The sequence below is a fragment of the Hyperolius riggenbachi genome, chromosome 9 (assembly GCF_040937935.1).
Source record: "Hyperolius riggenbachi isolate aHypRig1 chromosome 9, aHypRig1.pri, whole genome shotgun sequence".
NCBI classification, from domain to species: domain Eukaryota; kingdom Metazoa; phylum Chordata; class Amphibia; order Anura; family Hyperoliidae; genus Hyperolius; species Hyperolius riggenbachi.
In genome coordinates, this window is record NC_090654.1 from 42176477 (window position 1) to 42192212 (window position 15736).

The 15736-nt window shown below is 43.0% G+C and overlaps 1 protein-coding gene across 1 annotated transcript in view; it reads left to right on the top strand.

Moving 5' to 3' along the window:
* LOC137531570 (farnesyl pyrophosphate synthase-like) overlaps positions 1-15736 on the top strand; it is a 49545-nt gene that overhangs the window by 21015 nt on the left and 12794 nt on the right. Inside the window, exons 3-9 of the mRNA XM_068251492.1 lie at positions 173-313; positions 390-470; positions 579-701; positions 2686-2774; positions 8719-8791; positions 10183-10260; positions 11612-11746. Coding sequence (XP_068107593.1) covers positions 173-313; positions 390-470; positions 579-701; positions 2686-2774; positions 8719-8791; positions 10183-10260; positions 11612-11746 — 720 coding nt within the window. The remainder of the gene's footprint in view (positions 1-172; positions 314-389; positions 471-578; positions 702-2685; positions 2775-8718; positions 8792-10182; positions 10261-11611; positions 11747-15736) is intronic.

A 15736-nucleotide genomic window follows, 5' to 3' on the forward strand; every position in this document is an offset into this window, starting at 1 on the left:
GGGGAAAGGGGGAGAGGTGGGGCCCGCAGCGCTTGGGGGGGATGAATATGCTGGTGGTGGTGGTGGTGGGGGGGGGGGGTTGAAAGAGTGCCTCAGGCCAGGTTGACTTTGCCATGGATCCCCATTGGGGCTTTACCCTCTGATCATACAGCATCTACTCTCCTCTCTGCAGGTTTTGGAGCATAGCGCCTCCCAAGGGCAGTTCAAACGGGGAATGACTGTTCTGGCATCATTCCGGGAGCTGGCAGGACCAGAGTTACAGAAGGATGACAATATCCGAAGAGTTCTAGCAGTGAGCTGGTGTATAGAGCTGGTGAGTCTCATGGTGGATTTTCACTTATGTCTTGTAGAAACTGCATGTGATAGACCCTTTCAATCCTCCTCCACAGCTTCAGGCCTCCTTACTTGTGGCTGACGACATCATGGACCAATCTGAGACCCGGTTCGGCCAGCTTTGCTGGTACAAAAAGGTGACCCCCTCTTCTCTGTAGCTATATTATAGACAGGGAGGAGATATGCTTGGAATAACCATAGATGGAAGGGGTTCTGGTGATTCTGACTACCATGCTCTGTCACAGGATGGCGTTGGACTTGGTGCTGTCAATGACATCTCTCTGCTTGAAGCCTGTGCATATCGCATACTGAAGAAGTACTGCCGGGGGCAGTCATACTACCTGAACCTGTTGAAGCTCTTCCTGGAGGTGTGTCTTCCTTCTTGATTGTATTTTTCCTTATGTAGCATTGTTTTATGTAGAGGGACGTATAGCAGTGGTGAGCAAAAATTCAGATATCCTTTTTGCATTACTTTTCACACAAAAAAATGTTAAATTCTACTTTCGAGCGAAAATGCCATCAAAAATAATTTTGTTATATGTTGTGATTTTTCAAATTTTTTTGTGAAATTTGTGCAAAGAACAGACATTTTTGCACGAAGCAGTGGTAAGATTGCTGACTGTACGCAGGTAGCGCATGGTAATTTTACCATACTTGTGGCAGGTGAGAAGTATGTGGTTTCCATTTGGGGAAACGAGGGTTACTGTTATAATGCACACATTGCTATGGCAACCCTTTTTACCTAATAAGGTAACACTAATAAGGTAATGCACACTGCTCCCCTGCCATTAGTGCTAGAAAAATTGCCACGTGCTGCCGGTACACAGCAACAACTTCCACTTGCACTGTAAATGTTTACATAATTGTTCAGTATAAAAAATGTAAACATTTAATTATTTGTGTGGTATTAGTTTAAGCAGACTGTGACTTAGATGAAGATCAGATCACATTTTGTGCAGCAATCCATATAATTCCAAGGCTTCACATACTTTTTACTGCTACTGTATATATTTATTTATATATATGGAGTATACCCCCTTAAAGGACAAACCACTAGGATAGGTATAAGATTTTATTAATTCATGCACTAAAAGACAATGCATTTCACGGGTGCTTTCCTGCTTCATCAGTGGAATGTATACAAATTATACAAAAAAGCATACAGTATATGCACTTTATGCATATATGAGAGGTATACTACATGGCTTCTCGGTACCGCTCAGTTTGGGAGACCCGAATGACCCCTCTGAGTTGTTGCAATTCGGAGGGAGATGTAATTCAGGGTCTGGCAGCTGCTAGAGCCCCGAATTACCGATATGTGGGACGCGCAGCATAGCATTGCTGCTATGACGGTGCCCAGCTTTGGCACACAGGGCTCAGTGCCGCGCACCAAAATAACCTGATTCGTTTGAAGCACTAGGATTAACACCAGAACTTTACTCTGACAACTTACTAAGGAGGCACTTTGGGGAACTGTAAAAATGACAGATTTAACTACTAGACAACCACGTAACGCCAATGGGCGTGACTATGGCGGCAGCCCCAGGACCACATAACGCCAATTCCTAGGGCGTAAAGCATCAAGCCCTGTGGTGGGGTATTGCAGACGATCAGATTGCGTCCGCCGATAACTGCGCATCTCCACTTGAATGATGGAGCTCCACTCCATCATCAGTCTCCCAGCGGCGATCGGTGCTAGGAGACTGTTAGACGGCAAAACCGCCATCTATTTACATTGTACAGCGCTGCGATCTACGGCAGCACTGTACTGATTACAGCCGTGTGGCACGGCTGTCCCCCTGGGTGACAAGAGAGCGATTGGCTCTCATAGGCCGATGTCTATGAGAGCCGATCGCTGGGATTTGCTTGGCGGGAGGGGCGAGGGAGTTGTTGAAATAAATAAATAAATAGTAAAATTTATTTTTAAAAAAGTAATAAGTATTTGTAAAAAATTAAAAATCAAACATCCTGGGAGCAATCAGAGCCCACCAACAGAAAGCTATGTTCGTGGGCAGAAAAGGGGAGGGGGGGGATAACTTGTGTGCTGAGTTATAAGGCCCTGCAGTAAGGCTTTAAAACTGCAGTGGCCTAAATTGCAAAAAATAGCCTGGTCACTAGGGGGAGGGGGTGTAAGCCTACGGTCCTCAAGTGGTTAATGCAGGACCGGGCAAGTTGGGTCATGATATAGATTGGATTAGACTGTGAGCCCCTCTGTGGGACAGTTAAGTGACAAGACAATATACACTGTACAGCGCTGTGGAAGATGTTGCCGCTATATAAATACTAAATAATAATAATAATAATAACTGAAACACAATCAATCTGTCTATGTCTCCTGTTTGATATCTGCAGTACACATACAAGGCAGAGTTGGGTCAGTCTCTCGACTTCATCACTGCTCAGTTAGGTAAGGTGAATTTGGAGGAATTCACAGAGACAAGGTAAGAGACATTCCTGTGAACGGCTTTTACCTCTGTGTGGAACTTCTGCTGTATTCTCAGGGGCGTAACTACATTGGGCTGCCCCCCCTCCCACAGACACCTTCGCCCTCTACACCTCCATCACTCTTCACCATGCCCAAGTTCAATGTGGAAACAAGTGTTATTCTTGGCCTCAATTCACTAAGCAGTTTAGACTAGTCTACTGATGGTTTTTAGTCTACTTATGGTTTGGTCAGTTGCATCAAAGGGGAATTCACTATTACCAAATGTTTTAGACCTGTTTTTAGACCTGGTCTAAACCATTTGGTAATTAGGTGGGTAAAGCAGGGGAAACGATCAAAAGACGCAATTCACAAACTAGTAGCTATGACTGACATCCTTCTCCTTTGTTGAGCTCTCCTCTGCATACAATTAAACTCCTGCATAAATAATTCAAAAGGTTCCATCCTCACATCTAAAATATCTCACAGAATGACTTTACCTACAGAAATCAGCTGGTCTAATCTCTGTCAGAAAAAGTGGGCGTGGTTACTCCTTGTTTGCCTTTGTGACTTGTGTAATTACTGAATTTTAGACGTGGTCTATAAACAGGTCTAAAACGTTACACCAAACCATCAGTAGACTAAAATCTGTAGACTAGTCTAAACTGCTTAGTGAATTGAGGCCATAGTTTAAAAAAAACAAATGGATCTCACCCTGATGAAGCATCCAATAGTGATGCCTGGCAACTTGTGTCCTAATCACAACTACCATGCTGGATGGGCATTGGATTTCCGAATAATGGAGCGGCTTGTTGAGGTGCAGTTTATCTGACTTGCCCTGACGCCTGTGAGATCGGAAATACCGGCTCAAACATTAGAGAGCACTGAGGACCTGATAAAAGGGTGAGATCCATCCATTTTTATAAAGCTACATGGCACCTGCTTCCACATTGAACTTGAGCCTGGTGGAGAGGGACATTTCCATCTAGGCTAATAGCTTGCTACTATTTTGGAGAATTGTAACACCATCTTCTTATGGGGAGCCCCTGACATTAAAGACTAGTGATGCGCGTAAGGGCCACGTTTTAACTTTGAGTGGTTATGATTATGACCGCACACAGTTTCAATTCAAGCATAATCTGTAATACTAATGGTATCACCGTTTCAATTCGAATTAGCTTACGAGTGGAACATATGCGTTGTTTGCAAAATTACGAGTTGTAATTACGACTACCATTATATATATATATAAATACCAAGGGGTAAGCAGCACAAACCAAATTTTTTTATGCAATTCTATGCAAAGCATGCACGCAGCGCTGGAGGTCCCCAACCTCCATAAGAAATATATAATTACAGAGGGGCTGCAGCACACAACAGGAAAACAGTGACAGGGGCTCTTGGTTACGCTTTAACGCGTTTAGGCTCACCAACTGCGCCAAAGTGTCCCCGATCTGGTGAGTCCTACTCTACCATGCATAATGCCAGTTTTTATAAGCAGTCTAGTGGGAACTAAACCAAAAACCCAATAGTCAACTAAATGGGAAAAAAAAGAAATTAAAAACACCTTACCTTTCACTAGCTACCAAATGAACTCTCTGAACATGTGCAATGCACTAATTTATATGCTTATAAAAACTGGCATTATGCATGGTAGAGTAGGACTCACCAGATCGGGGACACTTTGGCGCAGTTGGTGAGCCTAAGCGCGTTAAAGCGTAACCAAGAGCCCCTGTCACTGTTTTCCTGTTGTGTGCTGCAGCCCCTCTGTAATTATATATTTCTTATGGAGGTTGGGGACCTCCTCCTGTGCTGCGTGCATGCTTTGCATAGAATTGCATAAAAAAATTTGGTTTGTGCTGCTTACCCCTTGGTATTTATTTATAATTTTCCCCTGTAAGCCTGCATAACCACACCCACCTCTAGCACAGTTAAGCATATAAATTAGTGCATTGCACATGTTCAGAGAGTTCATTTGGTAGCTAGTGAAAGGTAAGGTGTTTTTAATTTCTTTTTTTTCCCATTTAGTTGACTCTTGGGTTTTTGGTTTAGTTCCCACTAGACTGCTTATAAAAACTGGCATTATGCATGGTAGAGTAGGACTCACCAGATCAGGGACACTTTGGCGCAGTTGGTGAGCTTAAGCACGTTAAAGCGTAACCAAGAGCCCCTGTCACTGTTTTCCTGTTGTGTGCTGCAGCCCCTCTGTAAATATATATATATATATATATATATATATATATATATATATATATATATATATATATATAGTAGGGATGGTCGTAAATGTTGTTTTCAGATTCTGCAGAAATTCCAATTTCCGCCAGTGCCGATTACCAATTTCACGGATTTTTGATCGGTTTCCGATTTTAGAGTTTGGATTTCCGAGTATGTTTTTTTTTTGGGGGGGGGGGGTCATTTTTTGCATTCTCTGATTGGCCAAATACTTCCGAGTTGACTCTGCATTCTCCGATTGGTACAATGCTTCCGAGTTCTTTGATTGGGCTAAAATTGCCGAGTTGTGGTAATGCCGTATTTGTACAGAGATCAGATCGGTTTCCGATTTCCGAGTAGTGTTTTGGGGTTTTTTTGTAATTTTTTTTGCATTCTCTGATGGGCCAAATACTTTGGAGTTGTTTCTGCATTCTCTGATTGGTCCATTGTTTCCAAGCTCTGTGATTGGCCTAAAATTACCGAATTGCAGTAATGCAGTATTTCTGCAGAAATCCGATTTCCGAGTTCCGCTCGGAAATTCAGATTTCCGATCGGAAATTCGGAAATTTCGATTCCGCAAAATTCGAATGAGCATCCCTAATAATTAGCGGTTAATAGCAAAGCCCAGGTACGTATTAGAAACACCAGATTTGCAGGGTATGCCAAAGAAGTCAGTGAAAAAAGAGGAAAATTAAAAATTAAAAATTAAAAAAAAATCTTATAGTTTTTGAGAAAATTGATGTTAAATGCAGTAAAATGACAGATAATGTATCCAGTGGCACAGAAATAGGGGTTGCAGAGGCGTACATCAAAAAAGGGCGTCGGGAAAAAAAAGGGCGAGTGGTGTAAACGATAAGCAGTATTATCGTTTATAAAAATATTGTGTAGAATTTCGTTTACAAATAGTGTTTTAAGTATTTATAAATCATTAAATAATGTGTGTGAAATCGGCAATTCTTAAAACGTTAATCTTCCCTGTTTGTAAACTGAAACTTATATTTACGTTTGTTAAAAAAAACAGTATTATTTGTTTAAACATTATAATTATATATTGTTAAGAATAATCTTGATTTATCGTTTATTATTATAATAAAATGTGAAAATATTGTTTATAACAATGATATTAATATACATTTATAATAACTGTTGATTAGTATTATTAAAATTGTACTAAAACTATACCTAACTCTATTCTCACATAAAACCCTCCCTGTACCTATCCCTAACCCCTAGACCCCCTGGTGGTGCCTAAACCTAAGACCCCCCCCCTGGTGGTGCCTAAACCTAAGACCCCCCTGGTGGTGCCTAAACTTAAGACCCCCCCTGGTGGTGCCTAAAACTAACCACCCCAAAGCCCTCCCTGTACCTATCTCTAATCCCTAGACCCCAAAACCTAAGACCCCCATGGTGGTGCCTAAACCTAAGACCCCCCTGGTGGTGCCTAAACCTAAGACCCCCCTGGTGGTGCCTAAACCTAAGACCCCCCTGGTGGTGCCTAAACCTAAGACCCGCCTGGGGGTGCCTAAACCTAAGACCCGCCTGGGGGTGCCTAAACCTAAGACCCCCCTGGTGGTGCCTAAACCTAAGACCCCCCTGGTGGGGCCTAAAACTAACCACCCCAAAGCCCTCCCTGTACCTATCCCTAACCCCTAGACCCCCTGGTGGTGCCTAAACCTAAGACCCCCCTGGTGGTGCCTAAACCTAAGACCCCCTATGGATAATAATGTTTTACAAACCTTAATAAATGAAAAATTTTAATAAACATGTTTAAATAATTTTTTGGGGTGGATAATAATGTTTTAGAAATGTTTTACAAATAGTGATTGTAAAAAATATATTGCAATTTACGTTACGTACTGATCGCTTTATTTTGTGAATAATAATGTTTTACAAACAGTAAGGGTTAAAATGTTAAATAATGTTTTAATTAAATAGGATAAATATGTTTAGTATTTTTATAAACATTATTCGTCACGGGCTTATTTTCTAAACGTAAATCATCACAAGCACAGTTATAAAACATTAAAAATCCCCGGGCGCCGTTTGTAAAACGTTAATAATCTCCGGCGCCCTTTTTTCCCTGGTTGGCGCCCATTAAACGATATTTATAATGGCAGTGAATGGGGCGCCCTTTTTGTCCACTTGTCTCATGCGCCCAAATCTGCTGCTTCCTTGCAGAGGTAGCGACTAGACTGGGGCACTTGGGCCAGAGATGCCCTCTCTCAACCGCAGTATTAGCTCTTTATTGGTCCTGTGCTGGTATTAATCACTTCTAATCACTTTGAATAGTAGTAATCATTAACAACCTGTTCCCCATCCTCTTCTTGCCCCTCTGACACTGTGGTTGTCCTTGGCAGGTTGTCGTGTGCCTTATCAATTGTTATGTATAGAATGCTTCAGGTGGCACAATGTAAAACTTGCACTGGGGCCCATAGGTCCTTAGCTATGCCACTGAATGTATCAACATGCGTATAAATGTATTTTTTATTCATGTGCAGAGTGTGGGAAATCAAAAAAGATGACGTGGGTTGCCCTCCCCCGAGCCTCTTTAACCCCTTGTCCCCCATGCAGGCTGGTATAGGTACAATGCGGAGCCCCGGCCGCATGGGGCTTCACACCTTGAGTTATACCAGCCCACATATGACATCCACAGCAAATGCACTGAGAAAGCCCACGTGACGTTAGTGGGCGTAACGCGTATGCTAGGCGTGGTTTCATGCTGCCGGAGTAAGAGCGCGTGATGCTCCGTATCCTTCTACCAGCGCCTTGATCCATACAAGTTTGGCCGGCCAGAGAATACTCCCCCCCAGTATTCGTAATGCAGCAAGTGATGGCGGTGTAAACCGCGGGACGCCGCGGATACAAGCCTTTGCCAAATATGACAGACGTGACTGAAAGGAGGTGGTGAGTGCTGCATTGCAGCGTTGGAGACAGCATAGTAGTAGATCTGTATTGAACTTGGAAAGCATATATGGGCTTAAAGCGTTATGAGAACGCTGCTCACCATGGAGTAAAGTGATCATTTAGTCTATGGACACTAGTAAGCTTTCTTTTAAAGACGTTGAGCACTAAAATTGGAACTGTGATGTGGAAGCTAATTTGATGGATCCCTGACAGAATTCCATTGGAGATGTGTGACGTCATAGAGGAATCTGCAAAGATTTGTTCAGCTGCTGTTTCTTAGTGATCTTAGCACTGTGGCCACAGATTTTGGTTGAGTGGATGCTGGTTGAATGGGGAGCGCTCCAATCCATATAGGCAATGGTTTTAAGGGGGAGGGGGTTGTTTATTTATATGAGGAGGTGGTTGTATATTGATATTCAAATAAATTGAGAAGCATTGTGAGTAATTAGTTCCCTATTTTTTTGACTAAAGCGTATTGGCATTATATAGCTCCCCTGGTAGGGGTAAATGCTACCTTATTAACCTGTTCACCGGTTTCATATTTGCAGCCCACATGGTCCATGGTATGGGGGGCTCTGGGGGAGAGGGACGGCCACACTTCCCCCTCTCCCCCAGAGACTTTGTCCAATCCATGGACTAGGGACTCTTCCCCACCTTTGGTGCCCCAGGAGGAGGTGGGGGCCAATGATGCCCTGGGGGGGGGGTTCACAGTGGCATCTGGGAGTCCCCTTTAAGAAGGGCACTCATGGGGACGAATGATAGCCAGCCATGACTGAATACCATTGTTATGGGTATACTGTGACCTGGACTATGTTTTAATGACATTATTTCCATATTTCCTGCAGGTATAAGGCTATTGTAAAAAACAAGACTGGCTTCTATTTCTATTATATGCCTGTTGCTGCAGCCATGTATATGGTAAGTTGGGAGATGAAAATGGTGGCTTTGTCTACATTGTGTATGAAATGACCTCACTGAGGTCTTGTTCACATCTAGGCCTTTTTGTAAAATTTTAAGCACAGGCAATTTTCAAAATCGTATATAAGTTAAAAACGGCGCTGCTGGTACACTAACAATGCAGTCCAGTTCCCTTCTGAGGGGAAAGTTTTATTAAAGAAAGTTCTTGTGTGTCTGCGCCTCTAAATGGGTATAGCCAACCCTTCTTCAAACAGTTTTCAAATATTAGTCAGCGCTCCACTGCAAAATGTCAGATAAAGAGTCTAGATGCCCCCTAAGGGACCGCACTCACCCCTCCAAAGTGACCACTATGAGACTGGTCAAAGTAGGCTCTGTTGTAGTCCTTATTCGTACTGCTGCCAGATACCAGATGTCCTTCGCTTCAGATGGAGGGTCCTTTTTCAAATGTGGTCCTTTGCAGACTGTAGTTCTTCAGTATACCTCCTTCTGGGAACTTGAGGTGGATATTAGCCCCTAGTTCATCACAACTTTAAGCAAGGTTGTCCTGCACTGGCTTTGCTTGCAGGCTTGGGATTCCTTGAAGAATACTAGCCTTAGTATGTATGTCCCCTCTTTACTGGTGTATGCACTGCAAATTTTCAAAATCGCCCTCAAAGCGCTTGTGCAATGATTCTCTATGAGAGAGTTCATATCTGGTTGGTTTGTTTACAATCCTCTTAGAAAAGCTGGGCTTGGTGCGTGGGCCATTTTTGAGGCGATTTGTCTCAATGGAAGGTATAGGAAAAAACGCAAAACTCTCACAAAATCACTTTGGCAAGCGATTGCGTCAGCATTTAAAAAAAAAAAAAAATTAAATTGTATTTATTTTTATGGATTTTTTTTTTGTGAATCAAAAGACGGAAGCGCTCTGCAAAAGCACTTTCAAAAACGCCCACGAAAACAAGTAAACGCACAAAAAATAGCTGGAAAACGCTTTTAAAAAATGCCCACCATGGATGGACACGCGGCTGAACAAGGCTTTACTAACAAACAAAAAACATTTATATTGCGCTTTTCTCCTGGCGGATTCAAAGCGCCAGAGCTGCAGCCACTAGGACGCGCTCTATTTGCAGTAGTAGTGTTAAGGAGACTTGCCCAAGGTCTCCTACTGAATAGGTGCTGGCTTACTGAACAGGCAGAGCCAAGATTGGGACCCCGGTCTCCTGTGTCAAAGGCTGTGCCCTTAACCATTACACTTTACACCCATGTGTGTAGAGCTCTGCTATACTTTTCACATGTGAAGGTCCCAGAAGAGTCGTGGTATCCATCCTGTGGTGTATGCTCCTGTTACGTGTTGGGAGGCTCCATAATGCTTGTATGCTTTTAATTGATGCCTTATCTTTCACTTCTAGGCTGGGATAGAGGATGAGAAAGCACATCAGAATGCTGAGAGAATCCTTGTGGAAATGGCCGTGTTCTTTCAGATTCAGGTGACTCTCAGGGGGGTTCATGGTGGAGTGTCTGGGAATTGGGAAAGGAGTTATTGAGAGATGCTTTAGTTCTAAGTGGCCGTGGCTGGGGATTGTCACCTGTTGATAGTGGTCAGGGATTCTGGGAACAGAATTGCCGCTGTGCAGACATTACAAAGGGTAAACTGAGTGAAACTGATCTGAATAGATACTTTAGCTAGTCCATTCTAGAAGTGGTAGGAGTGTGTATTCATGATTGTATTACTAGCAGTGATGAGCAAAAATGTCAATATTCTTTTTGCATTTATTTTTGTGAAAATTATGTTAAAATTTGATTTTCAAGTGAAAATTCCATCAAAAATGCATTCATTTATTTTTCACACTTTTCACGGTAAAAATATAGAGTTTTTTTTACATTTTTGCAGTAAAAATATTCATGATAAAAAATATAGTTTTTCTGTGTTTTCACACTTTTTTTGCAATATTTCATGGTAAAAACATAGATTTTTTTTCAGTTTCGCTGTAAAAAATATTGTTTTTTCAAGTTTTCGTAAAAACTGCAAAAAAACAAAAATACACTATTTTTTGTGAAAATGTGCATTTTCCATGTGAAAATTACTTTGGTGAAAATTCGTAAGCAACACTGATTACTAGTGGTCACCTTGTGCAAGGATGTAAACCTACTACTATTATCAATTTGATAATGCGTTTGATCAAGAATGAACCAGTCAATTGGGATTTCCCGTACGCTCAAAAGCAGCTCCCTTGCTTGGGGCGTGTAAACAATTTAAATAAAAAAAGAACGCTCTATTGTGCATGAATCCATGTTTTAATATACCTGGTTACAAAAGTAGTACACTTACAAGATGAAGGCGGAAATTGCACTTATCAATAGTCTTTTGGAGTGGACTCCATCTCCCAACACTGCAGCTCGCACCGTCATTACGCACTTTGGCGTTGCTATGCATTAATCACATCATCGGAATCTGGCGAAGGCGTAGCAACACCAAAACGCGTAATGACACTGGAGGCACGTAGGCGCTAGGACCCGCCCACCTTGCAAAAACCTAGGAGACTGGGCACGCTCTAAAAGACTATAGAAAAGTGTGATATCGGCCTTCATCTTGTGAGTGTAATACTTTTTTTTAACATTATTAAAACGTGGCTTCACGCACCATAGAATCATGCTTTTTCATTTAGAAAATTGCAAAGCTATCGAACCAGCTTATTGTATATTTTTTAGTATTATCACATTAGAGTTGGGAAAAGTATTCCAAAGATTTATTGTGGTCTCATTTTCACAGGGGTGCATACACTTTGTATTATATCCATTTTACTATCTGAACAATGTGCTGCTTTTTTATCCCTACAGAATGATTATCTGGATTGTTTTGGAGACCCCAGTGTGACGGGCAAGATCGGGACTGATATTCAGGAGAACAAGTGTTCCTGGCTGGTGGTAGAGGGACTAAAGAGAGTCACGCCTGAGCAGAGGAAGCTTCTGGAGGTATAATACAGAACACCAGGTCTGGAGATAGGGGTCGCTCCAGAGGAGGGGAGAGTCCTAGAGGTAAACAGAAGGCATAGGTGGGGGAGGAGTCATGCTGGAACAGATGAGGATTCTGGAGCTATGCAAAAACATGGAAATTGCATCAAACTCACTGTAATGTCCCTTTCCTGGACCATCTCCTTGGTCGTAATAGTGGGAAATGGCTCAACTCTCCTAATGTAATTAGACCATGTAAATATAAAAAGAATGAGCTAATCACAGCATTTATGTAACAGTGAAACCTATGGGTGGGCCACATGCCCTCATAGAATGAACGGGACTGCAGGAGGTTCTTGCAGTTCCTGCACTAAGCCAAACTCCACTTCCTTCAAGCATGTGTTTTATCATAGACCCCTGATTCCACTGTTTGAGAAAATATAAAAAGTCAAAGCCTCCAACTTCTATCCAATTACCATGTAAGCTCCTCCCCAATATAACTATCAATATAATACCAATTTTTCAAAGCTAGGATTTAATGGAGCAGAATAGGATCACAAAGTCTTTATTAAAACATCACTTTTATTGCATTATGTAAAACTCTATCTTGTGAAGGAAACTACCTTCTGTTTTCATACAACAAGCAGACATGTTTCAAGACCAGAAGCTGCTTCTTCAGAGGCAATAGTGCGTGCGTACAACAAATCAGATCCCATTGACCCTGAGCCCCAAGATTATGTGTCAATCTCCTAGTTATGCATGGAAGTGGTCTCTATCTACCGCGGTCTGACTATTCGTCAGAACTTCTTAAACCAGACTGCTCATTCTCCTTTGACTTTTCTAACAAGGCTTTTCATGGTTGTGTGTGACAATTCCAGTAAATCAATAGTTCCTGAAATACATTCAAATCCATTTTCTTCAATCTTCACCATTCTATTTCTAACTTCAGCAACTTGTCTGTACCATGTGTAGATCGCATAAGGTATTGAGTTGCCGCCATATGATTGGTCATTTGTGTTAACAAGCAATTGGACAGGTGTAACTAATACAATTGCCATTGAGTATAAATCAAGATTGATTGTATGTTAAAGGAGCCGGGATTTCTTGAGATTGGGAGAGAAGATCATTCAGGTAATAAAGACGCAAGACTTTGAACTTTCTTCAAGACTTTGCTGTCTTTAGAACAGAGAGGGAGATAGATCATTTTGGAACGTCTTAAGTACCTGTGGTCTCTCTGCCCCCTTAAAGAGAACCCGAGGTGGGAATTACTTTTACTATTGGGGCACAGAGGCTGGTTGTGCGCACTAAGACCAGCCTCTGTTGCCCCATCGTGTGCCTCCATGTCCCCCCTGCTCGCCGCTATACCCCCCGCATTGCTGGCTGTGTCGCCAGCTCAATGTTTACCTTTCGCTGTCAGTCAGCGCCGCTCCCCCGCCTCCTCCGCATCGGCGCCACCCGCCGCGTCACTTCCCTCCTATCAGCGGGAGGGAAGGGACACGGGCGGGTGCGCCGATGCGGAGGAGGCAGGGGAGCAGCGCTGACTGACAGCGAAAGGTAAACATTGAGCTGGCGACACGCTGCGTGTCGCCAGCAATGCGGGGGGTATAGCGGCGAGCAGGGGGGACATGGAGACACACGATGGGGCAACAGAGGCTGGTCTTAGTGCGCACAACCAGCCTCTGTGCCCCAATAGTAAAAGTAATTCCCACCTCGGGTTCTCTTTAAGGACCAGAGACCGCTGGTACAGAAAATGCAGAATTCTGATGAATTGCCGCAGATACCTGCTGCAACCGTCATCACCGACACACGTCGGGCCTTGGCAGAGTTGGCAGAGATGGCAGAGTTCCTGTGAGCCGGTCAGGAGCCACTTTCATTGGCTTCTGACTGTGTCTATCAAAGTAAGCCAATGGGAGTTGCTTACATCGATAGACATGGCCAGGAGCCAATGAAATCAGCTCCTGACTGGCACACGGGGCTCTGCAATCATAGAGACTGGCAGGGCGAGTGAGCTGCGACGGGAGATGGCGGGGAGACAGCAGCAAGATCGACGAAAACAGCGGATGCGCGCAGAGGTGGTGAGTTGAAATCTACGCCCTGGCAGCCACAACAGCATCAAAACAGGGCGTAGATTTCAGTTAGTGTCGTCCAAAAGTAGTTACACTAATAATGATGGTGCTGAAAGGTAAAGCAAAGGCACTTCAGAAAACCCTGGGCTAAAGGGTCATGTAGATATACATACCTAAGGTTCAGCAAAAGTAACCAATCCTTCAGTTGTACAATCAACACGGTTGTCTTTTCTGCACTGACTCACGCTGCGTACGTATTTCCATCTTCTTTTTTCAATTTCCTCTGCATGACTTGTATAATCGGGCCGCCAGATCATTTTTATCAGCTTTGAGGAAGCCGTGGTAAGCGGCGAATCGCGATAGCGGAGGTAAGGGTCTACCATGGGGCTTTCCTTTTGAGGGACTGACTTCACCTACTTTTACTACTAGATTACTCTCTTGGGTATCTTCTTCATCTGTTTATATTGCAGTCCTTGTTCACTGTGCTATATCATTACTTTTGCTATTTGAATCTTTTTCACTTTGGTTGGCACCACTGTTATACCTTTTTTAAGGTTGTATTTTCTCATTTTTGCACATATTTGTATCTATTTATTTATGAGTGTACTTTATGTACGATTGGCACTGTATGTATTATTGCCATTTTTTGGTGTCAGTATTGTCTTATTTGACCCTTCTCCTGAATTGTTGGTTTTTAATTGTTTTTATGTTGTTTTTCAATAAGGATGGATTTGTTATTACTTTTTAGTTTGGTGTGGTATATATTGAGTGTTCTTTCTCCTAAATAGTGTAGTTCTACATCAGCGTTGGACTGGTTTGCTTTCAAATAAGAGATGTCTTTATTTTTTTGGCCACCCAGTGCAGTTATTAAAAGCAGGTATTTAAAGTCAGTTTCTTTTCCATGTTCTCCCATGCCTCTGCAATAAGACTCTTAGGTTCTTCCATGAAAAGAAAACATTCTGACTGGCCCTTTCCCTATTCTAAGAACCAAGTTTGACATATAAAATGTATCTGGTAAAGCAGGCTGACCACAGGCACAGCATATTTCTGTGAGTGGTTGATTAATTCTGGGAGACAAAACGTCACCTACTTCTAACTAGTGTTGGGCGAACACCTAGATGTTCGGGTTCGCGAACGTTCGCCGAACATCGCCGCGATGTTCGGGTGTTCGAGCCGAACTCCGAACATAATGGAAGTCAATGGGGACCCGAACTTTCGTGCTTTGTAAAGCTTCCTTACATGCTACATACCCCAAATTTGCAGAGTATGTGCACCTTGGGAGTGGGTACAAGAGGAAAAAAAATTTAGCAAAAAGAGCTTATAGTTTTTTAGAAAATCGATTTTAAAGTTTCAAAGGGAAAACTGTCTTTTAAATGCGGGAAATGTCTGTTTTCTTTGCACAGGTAACATGCTTTTTGTCGGCATGCAGTCATAAATGTAATACATATAAGAGGTTCCAGGAAAAGGGACCGGTAACGCTAACCCAGCAGCAGCACACGTGATGGAACAGGAGGAGGGTGGCGCAGGAGGAGAAGGCCACGCTTTGAGACACAACAACCCAGGCCTTGCATGAGGACAAGAAGCGTGCGGATAGCAATTTGCGTTTTGTCGCCATGCAGTCATAAATGTAATACAGATGAGAGGTTCAATAAACAGGGACCGGAAACGCTAACCCATCACAGATGTTCATTGTTCATGTTACTTGGTTGGGGTCAGGGAGTGTTGCGTAGTCGTTTCCAATCCAGGATTGATTCATTTTAATTTGAGTCAGACGGTCTGCATTTTCTGTGGAGAGGCGGATATGCCGATCTGTGACGATGCCTCCGGCAGCACTGAAACAGCGTTCCGACATAACGCTGGCTGCCGGGCTTCAGAGCTCATAGTTAGCAGGGGCAGTGTGCCCCTGCTAAAATGACGCTATCGCGTGGCTAAAAGGGGGTCCCTT